At 43.5% G+C, this 19,966-nt stretch overlaps 1 protein-coding gene across 4 annotated transcripts in view; it reads right to left on the bottom strand.

The window, feature by feature from the left end:
* Positions 1-16,140: 16,140 nt before the first annotated feature.
* The window catches only part of LOC311142868 (vacuole membrane protein 1-like), a 95,592-nt gene continuing 91,766 nt past the window's right edge, over positions 16,141-19,966 (bottom strand). For 3 of the 4 annotated variants that reach the window (XM_084178568.1, XM_084178570.1, XM_084178569.1), the window contains 2 exons: positions 18,547-18,649; positions 16,141-17,248 (listed from right to left, as the gene is read on the bottom strand). In XM_084178568.1, coding sequence (XP_084034694.1) covers positions 17,105-17,248; positions 18,547-18,649 — 247 coding nt within the window. In that variant the 3' untranslated portion in view covers positions 16,141-17,104. The remainder of the gene's footprint in view (positions 17,249-18,546; positions 18,650-19,966) is intronic. The other variant, XM_084178571.1, reaches the window with a different exon arrangement.

Raw genomic sequence — 19,966 nt, 5'->3', positions numbered from 1 at the left:
AGACCAAACAAAATTCCAGAGGGGTTAAATAAAACAAGCCAAGTGTTGAGCATGCGCACTGCTGAAATGAAATAGTATTATCACAGATAGAACAATGAGACAGATATTTCACTGGATGTTTAAATGTGAAGCATCCGCTTGGCGTTTCCACTCACTACCAAATATGGTAGTGAGAGAAAGCCCAGTGGCGAGCAGTGGGAGAAGATAGAACGAGATGGATTTTGGCCAATAATCTGAAATATTCTCATCGATTAAACATTTGATCTGAATACAGTTTTCTGTTCCCAAAACTACAATATGTTATGAACAGAGTGGACTAAGGTTTGTAAACTTTACCCTTTACAAAAGTTTTTTTAAATCGCGTTGTTTAGAAGACGTGCAAAAGCGAATTGAGTTATTGCATACGCGCACTTCACAGGGTAGGCGTTCCCTAACGGAAATATGCACATGATGCTAGAACGCGCCAATAGGATCTCGCTAGCTCGTGCTTGGCTCTGCCCCCTCCTTGCTTCTTCTGCCCACTATGGCTAATTTGTTCCCATTGGAAACGACAGTCTGTGGTCTATCTTGGTTTAGTTATAACATCTTTGGTATTATCACAAAGACAGTGGTCTAAGGCACTGCATCGCAGTGCTAGCTGTGCCACTAGAGATCCTGGTTCGAATCCAGGCTCTGTCGTAGCCGGCCGCGACCGGGAGACCCATGAGGCGGCGCACAATTGGCCCAGCGTCGTCCAGGGTAGGGGAGGGAATGGCCGGCAGGGATGTAGCTCAGTTGGTAGAGGATGGCATTTGCAACGCCAGGGTTGTGGGTTCGATTCCAGTATATATATTTTAAAAAATTAAGCACTCACTAACTGTAAGTCGCTCTGGATAAAAGCGTCTGCTAAATGACTAAAATGTAAAATGTAAACAAGGAGTCAGATATTTCACCAAATGTATACATCTGAAGCAATTTCCACTCCCCACCATATATGGTAAGGAGAGTATGGAGCGAGAAAAAGTTCACATCGAAGAAAAGCCCGATCTCAATACTGTTTTCTGTTCCCAAAACTAAAAACCTGTTGCGAACAGAGTGCAGTAATTTTTGTTGACTTGACCATTTGCCAAAGTTTCAAAAAATTCCGTTGTTTACAAGGACTGCAAGGGCGAATTTAGTTATTGCACACATGCACTTCACAGAGAAGGCGTTCCTTAACGGTAATTAAGTGACAATGCCCTCGAAGCTGGTGTTTGAAGGATTTATTGGAACGGGTGTTGTTAGACCCGAGAAGAAGTGGAGGGCCAGCAAACCGTGCCAATATATCCTCCAAACACCGGCTTCGAGGGCATTATCACTTTTATACAACCGGTTACCAACATATTCAAATAATGATTGACATATTTTCATTAAAAACGTTATTTTGATTAATTTATTCATTCTAATATTTCCTTCCACAAGATATAGTCCCGACACAAATCTAGGCTGGTAGTTCGTTCTATCTGTTCGGTTGCCAGAGACACGACCCAGTCCTTCAGTTCTGTATCTATGGACGCGACCCCAGTCGTTCGTTCTAAATGTTCCATTGCCATACTGGTTGGCAACATTCTTATCCCTTGCTTGCTAGCTTGCCAACTACGGCTAACTTACAGTCATGTCAAAAAGTAGCTGCATTTGTTTGAGCTGTTTTCTAGTGACATTTATTTGGTGACATCCATAACAATGAGCTAATGAGGTGCGATTTCGCCTGGCATAAAAAATGTGCTCATTCATCAGGACACTGTTGTTCAGAGGAGCTAGCCAACAACACAGCAAACACAATAATAATAATATGCCATTTAGCAGACGCTTTTATCCAAAGCGACTTACAGTCATGCGTGCATACATTTTTTTTTTGTATATGGGTGGTCCCGGGGTTCGACCCCACTACCTTGGCGTTACAAGCGCCGTGCTCTACCAGCTGAGCTACAGAGGACCACAATCATTTTAAACTGAAGCTGGAAAGACTGCAAACGATCTGCACTTTGTTTCGTTTTACCTTTTTTCAATGGACATTTCTTTGTATATATCCATAAAAATGATGCCAGCTGATTCATGATTTCGACTAGTTGAGAAATGCTGCCTGTCTGTCTCCTCCCTACATGTTCATTACAATTGGACAGCTGGAGATCGAATTTGAATATTTAAACAATGTTGCAAATGTTGGAGAGACAGACAGCAAGGTTTATACAAATCTCCGCTGTTGAAAACTAAATGTTAGTCTAAAAGAAATGTGAGATAATGTCAGGATGCTTTTTATAATGGAGATCAAGTTTATAAATTGCCTGGCTGGGCTGATGAGACAGTGGATTGCGCAGTCAGATGGAACAGAGTAAGTAGGCATTTTAATGTTGTAGATTTAGCAGGTGGTAATTTGTCGAATAGACACCGGCTGGAATGTGGTCTTAGCCAATCAGCATTCATGATTAGACCCACCGTTGTATAATATGCAAATATATGCTAGAACGTGCCAATAGGATCTCGCTAACTCATGCTTGGCTCTGCCCACCTCCTTGCTTGTTCTGCCCACTGTGTTTCATTTGCTCCCATTGAAAACGACACAGATGAACTAACTTGGGTTAGTGGGTTAGTTATAAATATCTTTGGTAGAACAATGATACAAATCTTTGGTATTATCACAGAGTTTGTAAACCTACTATACAATCTTTGGTATTATGATAGTAGCCTAATGTCCATTATTTTTATTATTTTTAATTTGACCTTTATTTAACCAGGTAAGCCAGTTGAGAACAGGTTCTCATTTACAACTGCAACCTGGCCAAGATAAAGTAAAGCAGTGCGATAAAAACAACAACACAGAGTTACATATGGGGTAAAACAAAACATAAAGTCAAAAATACAACATAAAATATATATACAGTGTGTGCAAATGTAGCAAGTTATGGAGGTAAGGCAATAAATAGGCCATAGTGCAAAATAATTACAATTAGTATTAACACTGGAATGATAGATGTGCAAGAGATGATGTGCAAATAGAGATACTTGGGTGCAAATGAGCAAAATAAATAACAATATGGGGATGAGGTAGTTGGGTGGGCTAATTTCAGATGGGCTGTGTACAGGTGCAGTGATCGGTAAGGTGCTCTGACAACTGATGCTTAAAGTTAGGGAGGGAGATAAGAGTCTCCAGCTTCAGAGATTTTTGCAGTTCGTTCCAGTCATTGGCAGCAAAGAACTGGAAGGAATGGCGGCCAAAGGAGGTGTTGGCTTTGGTGATGACCAGTGAGATATACCTGCTGGAGCGCATACTACGGGTGGGTGTTGCTATTATGCCCCATATGTGTATTCTATTTTTAAGTGGATTTCGCCATTTTGAACATCTTTTTATATTTTCTTAGGTATCTTATCTTATCCTTCATCAGGCACAAAGGGATGTGTGTGGTATGGCTCAGAAATTAGCCATGATTGTGATACTGTAGTCAGTCAGTCACAGGCACGAATGGACTGGCATCTTCCTTCCAACAACAAGTATGATTGCACTGTGACAAAATGTTCACAGCCTTTTTCTGTATTATCACTTGATTAATTCTGATCATATTGTGTTTCGTAATCTAGCTAACCTGTAACCAGAATAACTGTTTGTGTGCGGTTTTCCTTTATCGGCTATAGATGGCAGTGAGAACAAGGGAATCCTTCTTTGGACCTCTTGAGTCTTGTAGTGATCTTAAAGTGCCAACAGGGGGCGCCCATATGGTGTTACCAAAGATTTGTATTGCTAAACTCTATTCTGTAGTTTTACAGTTTGCCTCTTAGCCTGATTCAGGTGCAACTTGTCTTCCTGTTGTAGAATAACCCACATACATGTACACATTTGTTCACAACACACACAGACTTATTCAACCAGAGGAGAAGAGGACTCGCAGGTGTTCCTCAGATGGTTGACTTTGTCTAGAGGACTCAGTGCTCCCAGATTAAAGGGGCTGTGTGTGTGTGTGTGTGTGTGTGTGTGCGCGCGCGTGCGTGCGTGTGTGTATAGTGGGTACACACTGCAGTTACAACACTCTCTGCCTTGGCATGCACATTAGGATGTTTGATTAATTAGTGGTTTGTTCCAATGAGTAACTGTCTGAGACACAACTGAGTGATATGCAAACTTTGGCCAGGTTGTTGGTGAGGAGAAGTGAGAATGAAAATAATAAAAAGGATGATTGGAAGAGAGGAAATGAGAGAGGAAGACAAATGTGTTCAAATCAATAGACACGTTTGGTTTTATTTCATGAGAGACTGTGGGTGAATATGCTGTCGAGATGACTGTAGATCACAGGAGGTTGGTGGCACCTTAATTGGGGAGGACAGGCTCGTGGTAATGGCTGGAGCGGTATAAGTGGAATGGTATCAAATACATCAAACACATGGGTTCTATGTGTTTGATGCCATTCCATTAGCTCCTTTCCAGCCATTATTATGAGTCGTCCTCCCCTCAGCAGCTTCCACTGCTGTAGATGACTGTGCCAGATAGAAACAAGCTTTGTCTATCAGTAACAAATGGCTCCCTTCTATTGGCTCCCTTCTCTCTAGATTAAAACAGGGGCTTTCTGGTGTTGATACGTGTCGAAAGACAGAGAAAAAAATTATTTAACAATTATTGCAAAAGAGAATTTCCAAAATGGCTTCAAAGAAGATGAGGGAGGGGGGAAAAGTTGGACATTAATTATTTGCTCTTCGATGGTTATGTTGTCGGTTTCTTCCCTAAAAGAATCATCACAAAATCCTGATGGTGTTCTTTCTAAAGGATATGCACCACAAGGATTCAAGGGTGTTCTTTTGTTAGGTATTAGTCAGTGACACAACAACCACCAAAAATGTAATGATTACAGTTATGCAAATTATTAATTGGAGTGAATGGAATGTGGTGAGATTTGTACAGCGGGACAGAGCAGAACAGGTTGTGCCAGCCTGATGATTACCAGGGTGTGTCTGTTCTCCTCTATATTCTAACAGTTCACACGCACACGCACGCACACACACACACACACACACAATCTCTCTCTCTGTATCATGCTAGCTTTGCCAGAGGAGCCGGAATCTGTTGCTCAATCAAATCCATGTTTTGCCAACTGCCCATATCTGACTGTACGTTAAATGGAAGCACAGAAAGAACCAGTTTAATCCGATTTTAGGATCACTAATCCTAACAACACTATTGGTCTACAATTACCATCAGTAACACCAAGTTTACTGGCTTTAAATAAAAACCTTTAAATAAGCTGTTTCAGTCATGCAGCTACAGTCATTCTGAAACAGCATATCGATTAACATGAATGTCACTATGACTACACACTCAGATTTACTGAGTTATAACAACATGAGAACATGCCGTTTGAAGCAGTTGATTAGTTAGATCTCTGTAGGCTATAACACCACAATAAAGGAAATTATTTATGCCATAGCTGTGAAATGAATTCGTAGTTTAATCTGTTCAGAAGTGGTTATTGTGTGAGCCTGCGTGCATGTGTGATTTTAGTGGAAAGCCCCTGTAACGGCACAATAGTCAGTTTGGAAGTGCCCAGTGGGCAAAAACTAGTGAAATCAACATTGTTTCAAACTAATTTAAACAAAAAAATTTAATGTGAGGAGTGAGGACATTAAATCAATGTGGAAAACTGATTGGATTTGCAAAAAGTCATCAATTTAAGGGAATTTCATATTTTGTTCACCTAATTTTTCACCTAAATCGAATGACAGGGTGAAATGTTTTTGTTATTTTAAGGTGAATTCACGTTAGTTGACAACTCAACTAAATGTACAGTGGCTTGCGAAAGTATTCACCCCCCTTGGCATTTTTCCTATTTTGTTGCCTTATAACCTGGAATTAAAATTGATTTTTTGGGGGTTTGTATCATTTGATTTACACAACATGCCTACCACTTTGAAGATGCAAAATATTTTTTATTGTGAAAAAAACAAGAAATAAGACAAAAAAACAGAACTTGAGCGTGCATAACTATTCACCCCCCAAAGTCAATACTTTGTAGAGCCACCTTTTGCAGCAATTACAGCTGCAAGTCACTTGGGGTATGTCTCTATAAGCTTGGCACATCTAGCCACTGGGATTTTTGCCCATTCTTCAAGGCAAAACTGCTCCAGCTCCTTCAAGTTGGATGGGTTCCGCTGGTGTACAGCAATCTTTAAGTCATACCACAGATTCTCAATTGGATTGAGGTCTGGGCTTTGACTAGGCCATTCCAAGACATTTAAATGTTTCCCCTTAAACCACTCGAGTGTTGCTTTAGCAGTATGCTTAGGGTCATTGTCCTGCTGGAAGGTGAACCTCCGTCCTAGTCTCAAATCTCTGGAAGACTGAAACAGGTTTCCCTCAAGAATTTCCCTGTATTTAGCGCCATCCATCATTCCTTCAATTCTGACCAGTTTCCCAGTCCCTGCCGATGAAAAACATCCCCACAGGGGATGGAGTTCTCGGGGTGATGAGAGGTGTTGGGTTTGCGCCAGACATAGCGTTTTCCTTGATGGCCAAAAAGCGCAATTTTAGTCTAATCTGACCAGAGTACCTTCTTCCATATGTTTGGGGAGTCTCCCACATGGCTTTTGGTGAACACCAAACGTGTTTGCTTATATCTTTCTTTAAGCAATGGCTTTTTTCTGGCCACTCTTCCGTAAAGCCCAGCTCTGTGGAGTGTATGGCTTAAAATGGTCCTATGGAAAGATACTCCAATCTCCGCTGTGGAGCTTTGCAGCTCCTTCAGGGTTATCTTTGGTCTCTTTGTTGCCTCTCTGATTAATGCCCTCCTTGCCTGGTCCGTGAGTTTTGGTGGGCGGCCCTCTCTTGGCAGGTTTGTTGTGGTGCCATATTCTTTCAATTTTTTAATAATGGATTTAATGGTGCTCCATGGGATGTTCAAAGTTTCTGATATTTTTTTCATTACCCAACCCTGATCTGTACTTCTCCACAAATTTGTCCCTGACCTGTTTGGAGAGCTCCTTGGTCTTCATGGTGCCGCTTGCTTGTGTCCCTTGCTTAGTGGTGTTGCAGACTCTGGGGCCTTTCAGAACACGTGACACTTAGATTGCACACAGGTGGACTTTATTTAACTAATTACAGTGAGGGAAAAAAGTATTTGATCCCCTGCTGATTTTGTACATTTGCCCACTGACAAAGACATGATCAGTCTATAATTTTAATGGTAGGTTTATTTGAACAGTGAGAGACAGAATAACAACAAAAAAATCCAGAAAAACTCATGTAAAAAATGTTATAAATTGATTTCCATTTTAATGAGGGAAATAAGTATTTGACCCCTCTGCAAAACATGACTTAATACTTGGTGGCAAAACCCTTGTTGGCAATCACAGAGGTCAGACGTTTCTTGTAGTTGGCCACCAGGTTTGCACACATCTCAGGAGGGATTTTGTCCCACTCTTTGCAGATCTTCTCCAAGTCATTAAGGTTTCGAGTCTGACATTTGGCAACACGAACCTTCAGCTCCCTCCACAGATTTCTATGGGATTAAGGTCTGGAGACTGGCTAGGCCACTCCAGGACCTTAATGTGCTTCTTCTTGAGCCACTCCTTTGTTGCCTTGGCCGTGTGTTTTGGGTCATTGTCATGCTGGAATACCCATCCACGACCCATTTTCAATGCCCTGGCTGAGGGAAGGAGGTTCTCACCCAAGATTTGATGGTACATGACCCCGTCCATCGTCCCTTTGATGCGGTGAAGTTGTCCTGTCCCCTTAGCAGAATAATACCCCCAAAGCATAATGTTTCCACCTCCATGTTTGACGGTGGAGATGGTGTTCTTGGGGTCATAGGCACCATTCCTCCTCCTCCAAGCACGGCGAGTTGAGTTGATGCCAAAGAGCTCGATTTTGGTCTCATCTGACGACAACACTTTCACCCAGTTCTCCTCTGAATCATTCAGATGTTCATTGGCAAACTTCAGATGGGCCTGTATATGTGCTTTCTTGAGCAGGGTGACCTTGCGGGCGCTGCAGGATTTCAGTCCTTCACGGCGTAGTGTGTTACCAATTGTTTTCTTGGTGACTATGGTCCCAGCTGCCTTGAGATCATTGACAAGATCCTCCCGTGTAGTTCTGGGCTGATTCCTCACCGTTCTCATGATCATTGCAACTCCACGAGGTGAGATCTTGCATGGAGCCCCAGGCCGAGGGAGATTGAAAGTTATTTTGTGTTTCTTCCATTTGCGAATAATCGCACCAACTGTTGTCACCTTCTCACCAAGCTGCTTGGCGATGGTCTTGTAGCCCATTCCAGCCTTGTGTAGGTCTACAATCTTGTCCCTGACATCCTTGGAGAGCTCTTTGGTCTTGGCCATGGTGGAGAGTTTGGAATCTGATTGATTGATTGCTTCTGTGGACAGGTGTCTTTTATACAGGTAACAAACTGAGATTAGGAGCACTCCCTTTAAGAGTGTGCTCCTAATCTCAGCTCGTTACCTGTATAAAAGACACCTGGGAGCCAGAAATCTTTCTGATTGAGAGGGGGTCAAATACTTATTTCCCTCATTAAAATGCAAATCAATTTATAAAATGTTTGACATGCGTTTTTCTGGATTTTTTTGTAGTTATTCTGTCTCTCACTGTTCAAATAAACCTACCATTAAAATTATAGACTGATCATTTCTTTGTCAGTGGTCAAACGTACAAAATCAGCAGGAGATCAAATACTTTTTTCCCTCACTGTATGTGACTTCTGAAGGTAATTGGTTGCACCAGATCTTATTTAGGGGCTTCATAGCAAAGGGGGTGAATACATATGCACGCACCACTTTTCCGTTATTTATTTTTTCAAATTTTTTGAAACCAATTTCGACTATTTTGTGTATGTCCATTACATGAAATCCAAATACAAATCAATTTAAATTACAGGTTGTAATGCAACAAAATAGGAAAAATGCCAAGGGGGATGAATACTTTTGCAAGGCACTGTAAATCAAAACTAGATGTTGAACTGATGTTTATGCCCAGTGGGGGCGTGTGTGTTGTCAGAGGAACCCAATAACTTTACCATGGTCCGTTTGGAACAGGTGAGGGGTTGAGGGGTTTCTTACTCAGAAATGAAACCCACATGCATATTCAGAAGACAAACAGAGACTAATGACTTGCATCAGTGCATACGGTTTGTGCAGAATGGAGCAGGTGAAGATTTTCCTCTCTCACTTTTTCCCACAAATACATGCAAATCACTGATAATGTAGTAGGAGACATAAGAGAAGCCGAGACACACCCTCAGACTCAGGACCAATCTGCCTCTTCCCCTAGTAGACATTCAGCACTGTACCTCATGGTCTAACGTTGTCATGTGGTCCTCTTTTGTCCTCATGCTACCACCTCACTACAAAGGTGGTGGTTATTTTAATGAATTGTTTAGTTGTGAGACTTGTGCCATTTTCTCTTCCTCTTCTGTGTTTTAGAAAGTGACCTTATGGGAGACAGATACTGAGAGAAAGAGGCCATGTTTGTAGTCACTGACTAGTGTCATTTTCGTATAAGCCTGCTCCTGAGGTGCACTCAGATGTGACATGGTAGAGGCCCAGAGGACTTCTTCCAGACTATTACAATGGCTAACCAGTGGAGGGCATTATCATAGGCACATCCCAGACCTGCCTGTTGAAGTAGACCACTACGAACTTCACCCTGGAACTAAGAATACATTCACATGAATATCCTAATCAGCTAGATGCACACCCTATCCACCCATCCCACCACCAGAATAAATTCAACTCCAAAAGTATTTGTGAGTGGAGTTAAGTAGATAGCCACATGTGGGTTCATTGGGTAGTAGGAGTGAAAATGAAGTCAGTGATGTTCCGGCTTGCCTCAGAGAGAGAGAGTGAGCTGTGTGTGTGTGTGACTCGGGCAGTCATAAAAGCACAAACCACCAGCAGGCTTCCAGATGCTCAACACATGGGCAGATCGATGAGCAGCAGCAGCCACACTGATACTGGTGGTGAGGTGGTTCATATGCAAAAGGAAGCGAAAATAGAACAAAAGTGGCCTCATCATTTGAATACTGCTAACCAAGCCTGATTTGCATATTGGTTGGTTTTCAGCATCATCATTATAAGCCCTGGAAGGGTATCTGTGTCATGGTCTGGGTGTTCTGGGTAATGTCCTTATTATACAGAGACCGATGTCACATCTTACAGGCTCCATACACTCACCGTCTAGTTTATTAGGTACACCCATCTAGTACCAGTCGGACCCCCTTTGCCTCCAGAACAGCCTGAATTCTTCAGGGCATTCTACAAGGTGTCGGAAACGTTCCACAGGGATGTTGATCCATGCTGACGCGATGGCATCACGCAGTTGCTGCAGATTGGACGGTGGTACATTCATGCTGTGAACAGCCCTTTCCATCTCATCCCAAATATGCTCTATTGGGTTGAGGTCTGGGGACTGAGCAGGCCACTCAAGTAAACTGAACTTGCTGTCATGTTCCAGGCGATGTTTTTCTACTCCTCAATTGTCCAGTGTTGGTAATCGCGTGCCCACTGAAGCCACTTCTTCTTGTTTTTAGCTGATAGGACTGGAACCCAGTGTGGTCGTCTGCTGTAATAACCCATCCGTGACAAGGATCAACAACTTGTGCAATCCGAGATGCCGTTCTGCACAACACTGTTGTACTGCGCCGTTATTTGTCTGTTTGTGGCCTGCACGATTCTTAACATTTACATAATTTAGCTGACACTCTTATCCAGAGTGACTTACAGTAGTGAGTGCATACATTTTCATACTTTTTTTGTACTGGTCCCCCACGGAAATCAAACCCACAACCCTGGCGTTGTAAGTGCCAAACTCTACCAACTGAGCTACACGGGACTCTTGCCATTCTCCTTCGACCTCTCTCACCAACAAGCTGTTTCCGCCCACAGGACTGCCGCTGTCTGGATGTTTTTTGTATGTAACACCATTCTCGGTAAACCATAGACACTGTTGTGCGTGAAAAGCCCAGGAGGGCAGCCATTTCTGAGATATTATAACCGGTGCGCCTGGCAACGACGATCATACCACGCTCAAAGTCGTTTAGGTCACTCATTTTACCCATTCTTATTTTTTTTCATCATATTTTATTTATGCATTTTCAGTTTTACAAACAGACAGAAAATGACAGCAAACAATACATCAAAAATACCCCCCTCCCCTCAACAGAAGAAGAAAAAAAAAAAACAGAAAGAAAAAACATGCTCTTAAGGAATTGGCACCTTGCTTCATTGATATTTGGCATACTGTATAAGGATTATGCTTGGCATTAAAAATAATTACTGTGAATCAGGGTGGGTTGCAGGTTGTGTTGCCCATCATCACGTGAAAGACACACTAAAAAGGGCCGCCATATCTTAACGAATGTATTAGATCTGCCAGAGCGATCATGGCAAATCCTTTCTATATGTAGCAAACTGGTGACTTCAGCTAACCAGGTTTTAAAAACAGGTACAGTCTCCTTATTCCAAAGGCTTAAAATGTTTATTTTTGCAATAACTATGCCATATTGTACAGTCTTCTGTTCCCAGTGGGTTAAAGTCGTTAGGTGCTGTGACCTGCCTAAAACAGCAGTGTCCAGGGCTGGTATGAGGTTACAGCTGTATACTTCTGAGTAACACTTTAAAATATCCTGCCAGAATGTGTGCAATTTGGAGCATGACCAGAAGAGGTGACCTAAGGTACCCTCGGCAGACTTGCACTTAGGGCATATCGGAGAGACCGAGGGGTAAAACGAGTGTAATTTGGTACCTAATCAACTGTTTGAGTGGTCTGTGAACTAATTTATCATACCAATAAATTTAGATCCACCCTAGGACTAATTTAGCTGAGTCTGAACCCATATGCAGGGCTGATGAGCCTTCCACACCACCTATGAGAACTTGATATAGTAATGAGGATTATTATAGGTTAGTCCATCATCCAGACATAAATAATCCATAACTGTAACCCAATACTGTAACCCAACTGTAACCCAATTAGTGTCCCGCTTTCAAGGAGCGGGACACTTATCCGAACGCTTATAAGAAATCCCGCTATGCCCTCAGACGAACCATCAAACAGGCAAAGCGTCAATACAGGACTAAGATTTAATCTTACTACACCGGGCTATGACGCTCGTCGGATGTGGCAGTGCTGCAAACTGTTACGGACTACAAAGGGAAACCCAGCCTCGAGTTGCCCAGTGACGCGAGCCTACCAGACGAGCTAATACCTTTTATGCTCCAAGCCTACCAGACGAGCTAAATACATTTTATGCTCGCTTCGAGGCAAGCAACACTGAAGGATGCATGAGAGCACCAGCTGTTCCGGACGACTGTGTGATCACGCTCTCCGTAGCTGATATGAGCAAGACCTTTAAACAGGTCAACATTCACAAGGTCGCGGGGCCAGACGGATTACCAGGACGTGTATTCAGAGCATGCGTGGACCAACTGGCAAGTATCTTCACTGACATTGCAACCTCTCCCTGACGAGTCTGTAATACCTACATGTTTCAAGCAGACCACCATAGTCCCTGTGTCCAAGAAAGCAAAGGTAACCTGCCTAAATGACTGCCGCCCCGTAGCACTTACGTCGGTAGCCATGAAGTGCTTTGAAAGGCTGGTCATGGCTCACATCAACACCATCATCCCGGAAACCCTAGACCCACTCCAATTCGCATACTGCCCCAACAGATCCACAGATGACGCAATCTCAATCACACTCCACATTTCCCTTTCCCACCTGGACAAAAGGAACACCTATGTGAGAATGCTGTTCATTGACTACAGCTCAGCGTTCAACACCATAGTGCCCACAAAGCTCATCACTAAGCTAAGGACCCTGGGACTAAACACCTCCCTCTGCAACTGGATCCTGGACTTCCTGATGGGCTGCCCCCAGGTTGTAAGGGTAGGCAACAACACATCTGCCACGCTGATCCTCAACACGGGGCCCCTCAGGGGTGTGTGCTTAGTCCCCTCCTGTACTCCCTGTTCACCCACGACTGCGTGGCCAAGCACGACTCCAACACCATCATTAAGTTTGCTGATGACACAACAGTGGTAGGCCTGATCACCGACAACGATGAGAAGGCCTATAGGAAGGAGGTCAGAGACCTGGCAGTGTGGTGCCAGGACAACAACCTCTCCCTCAACGTGAGCAAGACAAAGGAGCTGATAGTGGACTACAGGAAAAGGAGGGCCGAACAGGCCCCCATTCACATCGACGGGCTGTAGCGGAGTGGGTAGAGAGTTTCAAGTTCCTTGGTGTCCACATCACCAACAAACTATCATGGTCCAAACACACCAAGACAGTCGTGAAGATGGCACGACAACACCTTTTCCTCCTCAGGAGACTGAAAAGATTTGGCATGGGTCCTGACCGGTTGCATCACCGCCTGGTATGGCAACTGCTCGGCATCCGACCGTAAGGCGCTACAGAGGGTACTGCGTACGGCCCAGTATATCACTGGGGCCAATTTTCCTGCCATCCAGGACCTATATACTAGGCGGAGGAAGGCCCAAAAAATTGTCAAAGACTCCAGTCACCCAAGTCATAGACTGTTCTCTCTGTTATCGCACGGCAAGCGGTACCGGAGCGCCAAGTCTAGGTCCAAAAGGCTCCTTAACAGCTTCTACCCCCAAGCCATAAGACTGCTGAACAATTAATCAAATGGCCACCCGGACATATTATCTATGCGTAGTCACTTTACCCCTACCCACATGTACAAATTACCTCGACTAACCTGTACCCCCGCACATTGACTCGGTACTGGTATCCCCGGTATATAGCCTCATTATTGTTATTTTATTGTGTTACTTTTTATTTTATTTTTTACTGTAGTTTATTTTGTAAATATTTTCTTAACTCTATTTCTTGAACTGTATTGTTGGTTAGCATTTCACGGTAAGGTCTGCACCTGTTGTATTCGGCACATGTGACAAATGTATTTGATTCGGAATAGTCGTTTTTCATTAACCATAATCAATCACATTTGTTACTGTGACCTCACACCGCTGACTTGATTTGCAATCTGAAAGTGATATGATGTAAATGTTGAAGGGGAAGAGCCGGTCTGTAACGTGATAACCATTGAATGTGAAACATAAGAAGATGAAATGTGAGAGAGAAGTCAATATACTCCCTGTCCTGTCCCTCCCCAAGGCTGATATGTGAGTGTCTCTGAGAAACCCTAGGGTCAGTACTAATGGGTTGTGTGGCCACAGTCACGGCATATCACATGATTAAAAAAGAATGAACAAAACCCAGTGACTTTATTTTAGTCCACTTTATTTAAAGAGAAAACAGATAAAACAGTACATACATAATTTGAAAAGAATTCCCAAGTACAGACACCCACCATTACACAGACATTTACACATAGAAACGTAAACACACACAGAAAGACACACGCAAAAATGGGGCTCCCTTATGGAACAGGATGTTCTAAAACTGCCAAGGAAAACATAAGTAATTTCTCAAAAGGTAAGTCATCTTGGCTCAGCAGATTTATGACCACAGAAAGAACATCTACTGGTCAAGCCATGATTTCAACTTTTTCTAAATACAAACCCTCAAGCAAAAACAAGAAAAAAGCTGTACTAATAAAATGCAATGTTAGACAAAAAAAAAGCAGTTATTGAGCAATAGTGGAAAATGGAAAGAAGTGTGAGAGAAAAGAGGGAAGTGTAAAGTGGAAGGGGGAACTATCTGAGGTGAGGACTGTGTGTACCATAGCAAATACTGGCTGTCTGTCACAATGAAGTGTTGCAATAAGGTGTGTGCTTTCCTGATTCTCTGGAAATTCAAGGGGACTGAGCCAAACCCCAGAAACACACACAAGCCCTTTTAACAGATAGGCAATGATACCGGTGCGAAAAACTAAAGTAAAGATAGAGACACATGCACACATACACGCACACACACCAATCAGACAAATTAACGGCAATACATTTTAATTTACAAAAAGACATACATATATAACCACTTTAAAAGAAGTCAACAAAGAACACATCAATAAAAAATAAACAAAACGTATGTCTAAAATATTTTACAACAAAGGAACTATAACATCAGACCACACAGCTCAAAATGGAAACCGATATTTCAACAACGACAACAACACCAGACAGACAAAGAGAAAACAGGATGCTGGTCAGATGAAAGAGCCCGAAATGTCAGACAGCCTACAGACTGTTGTCGCCTTGCAATGTAACAGCCAACACCAGTCTGATAAGCTATCTGACAGGCCGAGAGAGTAACGGACATGCCTGAGACACACACACACACGCAACATGAGGAAAGAGGAGGAAAAAAATCCTTCCATTACTTACCCTGAGAGAGTGAGGCTGTATTTGAATGGCGTGATTAGCAGAGCTGCAGCAGACTGGAGGGAGGCTGAGTCTCTGTGCATTCAACAGTGCCTCTCTGTTTTGAATCTACTCGACTGATTCGTCTCCTGGCTCTGTCACTGGGGCAGTGCAGCGAGTTCATAGGAGGGTTCACTGGAGGTAACGCCACAGACCCTTTTCACTGCGCTCTCCCTTTCGCTCTCTTTCTCTCTCTGCTCGCTCTTCCCCCCTTTCCTGCCTGTCTGCCCGGAGCTCCCAAACCAACATACCAGGGCAACAGTACAAAAAAAATACAAAAATAATTCACCAGCAATTACAAAAAATAGGAATCTTGGATCACAAGCCAGCTGACGTTATCCAACAAGCATAAGACAGAAAAAAATATACATATTGATGACATAACATCATTTAAAGTGCTGCCCTTCCTCCCAGCGGAATTGTGAACATGAGCTTGCGGAGCGTTCAAGCTTTACATGGGAGTTGAGAGAGTGCAGAGGAGTCTACTGCATTAACACACACACTGTCTGAAACTCCTTCCACAGTCAGGCACTGAAGACAAAGGAAACACTTACCACGAGCTTCAAACCAGGCACAACCCCTAAAAGATCATATAAAGTAAACAGATACCACCAAACACAACTTGGGATCTGAATGAAAGGCTCTATAAGGAAGAGAGTTACAGAAGTGGCACAAACACAGATCTGATTCAATCCATCACTGCATCTGGTTGGTTGAGCAGCCCCAGGTCTGACTCATGTGCTCTCTTACTGGAAGTAGAACAATAACTCCAGACAAAGGGACCAGCAGAATGATTCATGGACGATTTATGAAGTCTGACCCAAAGGTGCTCACTCTGTGGAATTTTACAGCATAGAAATGACATCAATAGTAGCATACGTACAGATAAAAATCAAGTGATTGAACTCCCTGTTTTGATTTATTTGATTTATTCTATCTACAGCAGATTTGTAGAAGTGAAGTTATGAAAATCATATATTATCATAGCTATATTTACAAGATGTGCAGTCCATGTACATTCATTGTCTATGCCATTTCATATTGCCATAATGCAACAACATTTCAAAAAACAACAAAAATCACAACTCCTAATAAATTAACTGGGAAAAAACAGATTAGGCCTTACACAACTTACATAATATATAACCTCAGTCCCAGCATTACAGTACACTCACCAAATAATTTAAGTAATATAAAACCCATCCAAGCCAAACATAATCATTTAAATAAACAGGCTTTATGATAAGACCATTTGTTCTAGTAGTGGAAGCTGGACCAAAGAGTACTTAAAGCCTCGCAGAGGAAAATCAGTACCAGTAGCTGCTAACCCACCCACACACAGTCACTGTAGAGCTGCTCAATGAAATGGATGTCCTATCCATACAGCACCACACCACATAACCAAGCACCTACCTTATAGTGAACAACCGCTGAGGAAGCAAAAAACTATGGGCCATCATCTCTATAAAAAAAAGCCTTGTAAGTGAATAAATTAAGTCCAAGTTCCATGTAAACGGATAACCTTCAGTACCACTACAGAAACAAAGAAAACGGTTACTTCATATGGATGGATATCCATCGATCGATAACATGGACGCCCATACTTCGGATTATGGCGGTTTGTGTCTCATTGGAGATTATTGGAGATAGAGAAAAAAGAGGAGGAAGCAGCAAGTTTGTGCTGAGGGTTTTTTGAGCGAGAGCCCAGAATGTGTGCTAGGCTAGCTGCTCTCCTCTCTTCTCAGTGTCGCCTTCACTTGGTTTTGCCCTCAGAGTACTTCTGCTGCTGCTGGCGCTTGGCATAGCTCTGGGCCATGGAGTTGACAATGGAGCAGACAAAGAAACAAACCATGACCACGATCACCTTCTCAAAGCCCCACGACAGCCAGTTTTCATCCTGCGAGGAACGGAACAGAAACAGAAGGGCGAGACCCTGGTCACTATGGAGTCGGCCTTCCCCACGCAGTCCCTAGCATCTACAGTCCCTGATGCTAAACTAGAACCTATGTTCTATCTGTGTGGGATGAGATCTGCTCCCACATCCATCCATGTGCAGGACAGAGAGAGATAGAGATCAGTGGTAGTAAAAAGCAAACCCGCCAACCTCCTCCCTCGCCCCCGGTGACCCCAACTGGCAGCCTCCTTCTCCCCAAAGTTAAATTGCCTCGCTTTCTCTCCTGTAACTGCAGGAGGTTCAAGTTACAAGAAAAAAGGAACGTTGTTCTAGAAAGCCTTAATCTCTCGTTGTGCAACTAAGTCTCTCCTTTCCTTTTCTCTCTCTCTCACTAGCTCGCACATCGGATGAGGGGGAAAAAAATAAAAACGTTTTCAATGAATCACTTCGAGAGAGAGGGAGTGGGAGAGAAAATGAGAGAGAGGGAGAAGGAGCGGGAGAGGGAGACAGAGCGAGAAAGAGAGAGAAAAAAGGAAGGAGAGATAAAAAAAAAAAGAAGCTTTCAAAGAGATACGGCTCCAGCTACAACTGGCTCTTTTTGTTCCAGACGGCTTTTTTTTATGGATTGTCAATGGCAGGGCAGGGGGGACCCGCCCCCCAGTCAGCACTAGCAATGGGTTCAGGCGGGGCACTCTGTGACACGGAGGAGTGACTGAACACTCACACACTCCCATCCACTCAGACTAAGCATGACTCAGCACACCTACTGCTAACACTGTTAAGTACTAACAGTGCTACACTGCTAATAGCACTACAGCCAGACCCTACACTGGCCCCCTCTCCCTTAGCCCCAGCCCCCTCCTTGCCTCCCCTCAGTCTGCCCAGCCCACCATGCACCCAATGAACCTTCTCCCTGTCATTCTAAACGTGCGCAGAGGCCCTGAGAGGTCCAGTACTATTACATTACTACTGCTGGACTACAGATCATCTCCACTGTATATATTCATCCCACTACTGTAGAAGAAAGAGAGTCAGGGAGAGATGGGAGGAATGAAAATCTGAGAAAATAAAATATTAAATAAAAAGTGAATAGGAGATTGAAAGGAAAGTGAATTAAAAAAAAAAAAGTAAATTACTGAAAGAGAGGGAGACAAAAAAGAGAGAGAAATAGAGAGAAGATAAAGAAAGAAAAGTGGAGGGAGTCTAAGAGAATGAGAAAGAAAGGAAACATTCTTTAGAGAATAGAGGAAGGCAGTAGAGTAGAGTAGAGTAGAGGATGAGGCCCTGGATGAGGTACTTACGGCTGGGGTCTCCTCTCCCGCATGGTGGTGCATCTTGGCTCTCTGGGCCTGCAAGTACTCCCTAAAGGGCTTCTGTAGAGAGACGCCCAGCACTGGGACAGCACTGCCACACAGCCAACAGATAGAGGGAAGGAGGGAGGGTGGGATGGAGGGAAGGAGAGAGACAGAGGGGAGGGAGGAGGGGAACACAGAACACGTCACATCATTGTTACTCACCACCAAGCCAAGGGCAGCAACAAAGGGAGACATGCTGTCCTCCCTCCTGTACAGTGCTGCCTCCCTGTTTCCTCCCTCTCTCCCTGCATCCCTCCCTCTACACAGAGAGCGAGAGAGAGAGAGAGAATGTGCTCTCAAACAGCTCATCCCCACAGACAGGAATTCAGAACAGACCCAAAAAAAAGGAAACACTGAAAAAGTACAGGATGTACTGAGAGCTACATATCCTAACACTTCAGCTTGTTTTAGAACAAAAAGAGAGAGAATAAAAAGAAAAGTGGAAAAGTTGGCTTGTCCTCTAAGTTCACAGACACACACACTCCGGCTCTGGCAACCACACACACACTCTGGCACACACACACACACACACATCCGCGAACCCGTTCAACTCCCCTGCAATGCTCCTCTCCTCTCCGCTGCAGCAAGCGAGGAGAAATGAATGACTTCTCAGAACTCTCACATTTATCACCAGCGGTTCCTGTAAGAACTGGTTTCAGCCAATTAATGAGGAAGTGAGTCGTGCCTGTGTCATCACTGGCTGAGAGAGGGGGAAGGCCCTGCCCTCTACCAGCCATAGGATGAGGAGGCTGCTGTAAGACAGCCCATATTAGGAAAACCCTTTACAAGATTCAGCCACCAACTACAAGCACACTACCACCCCCCACCTCACACACACACACACAAAGAAGAAAGGAAGAGGAACAGAGACAGAGAGAGAGAGAGAGAGCAGCAGAGAGAGAGTGTGAGAGAGAGAGAGAATGCTCTGGAACAGAGAATGGCCCATCCCTAGACAGGAGTTAGTGATTAATCACTAAACAAATAGATACTAAAGACCTTACACTCTTCAGCAGCACAACTCTGTCAATTATAGCCCATTACCACCATTGTTAAAAGCATTCCAACTCCTGACTTCTACATCTGTAACGGTGTTGTGGGGGTGGTATGTCCCAAGACACAACTCAAAGCGCAAACTGTATGTTCACAAAGGCATACACTGTAGACTTTATAGGACCAATAACTTTTTCTTTCAAACTACACAGTCATTTACACACTGAACACACACATGTGCACGTGTTCTCTCTCTCTCACACACACACACACACACACACACACACACACACACACACACCTTCCCTCTCATTGTGTGAGAAAACAAGAGTTGTCTCAGCCTGTTGTCACAGCAAGCATTTGCATGAGTTTACAA

Source organism: Coregonus lavaretus (assembly GCF_964263955.1).
Source record: "Coregonus lavaretus genome assembly, chromosome: 15".
Lineage (NCBI taxonomy): Eukaryota > Metazoa > Chordata > Actinopteri > Salmoniformes > Salmonidae > Coregonus > Coregonus lavaretus.
This window is presented reverse-complemented; position numbering and strand designations above follow the sequence as displayed.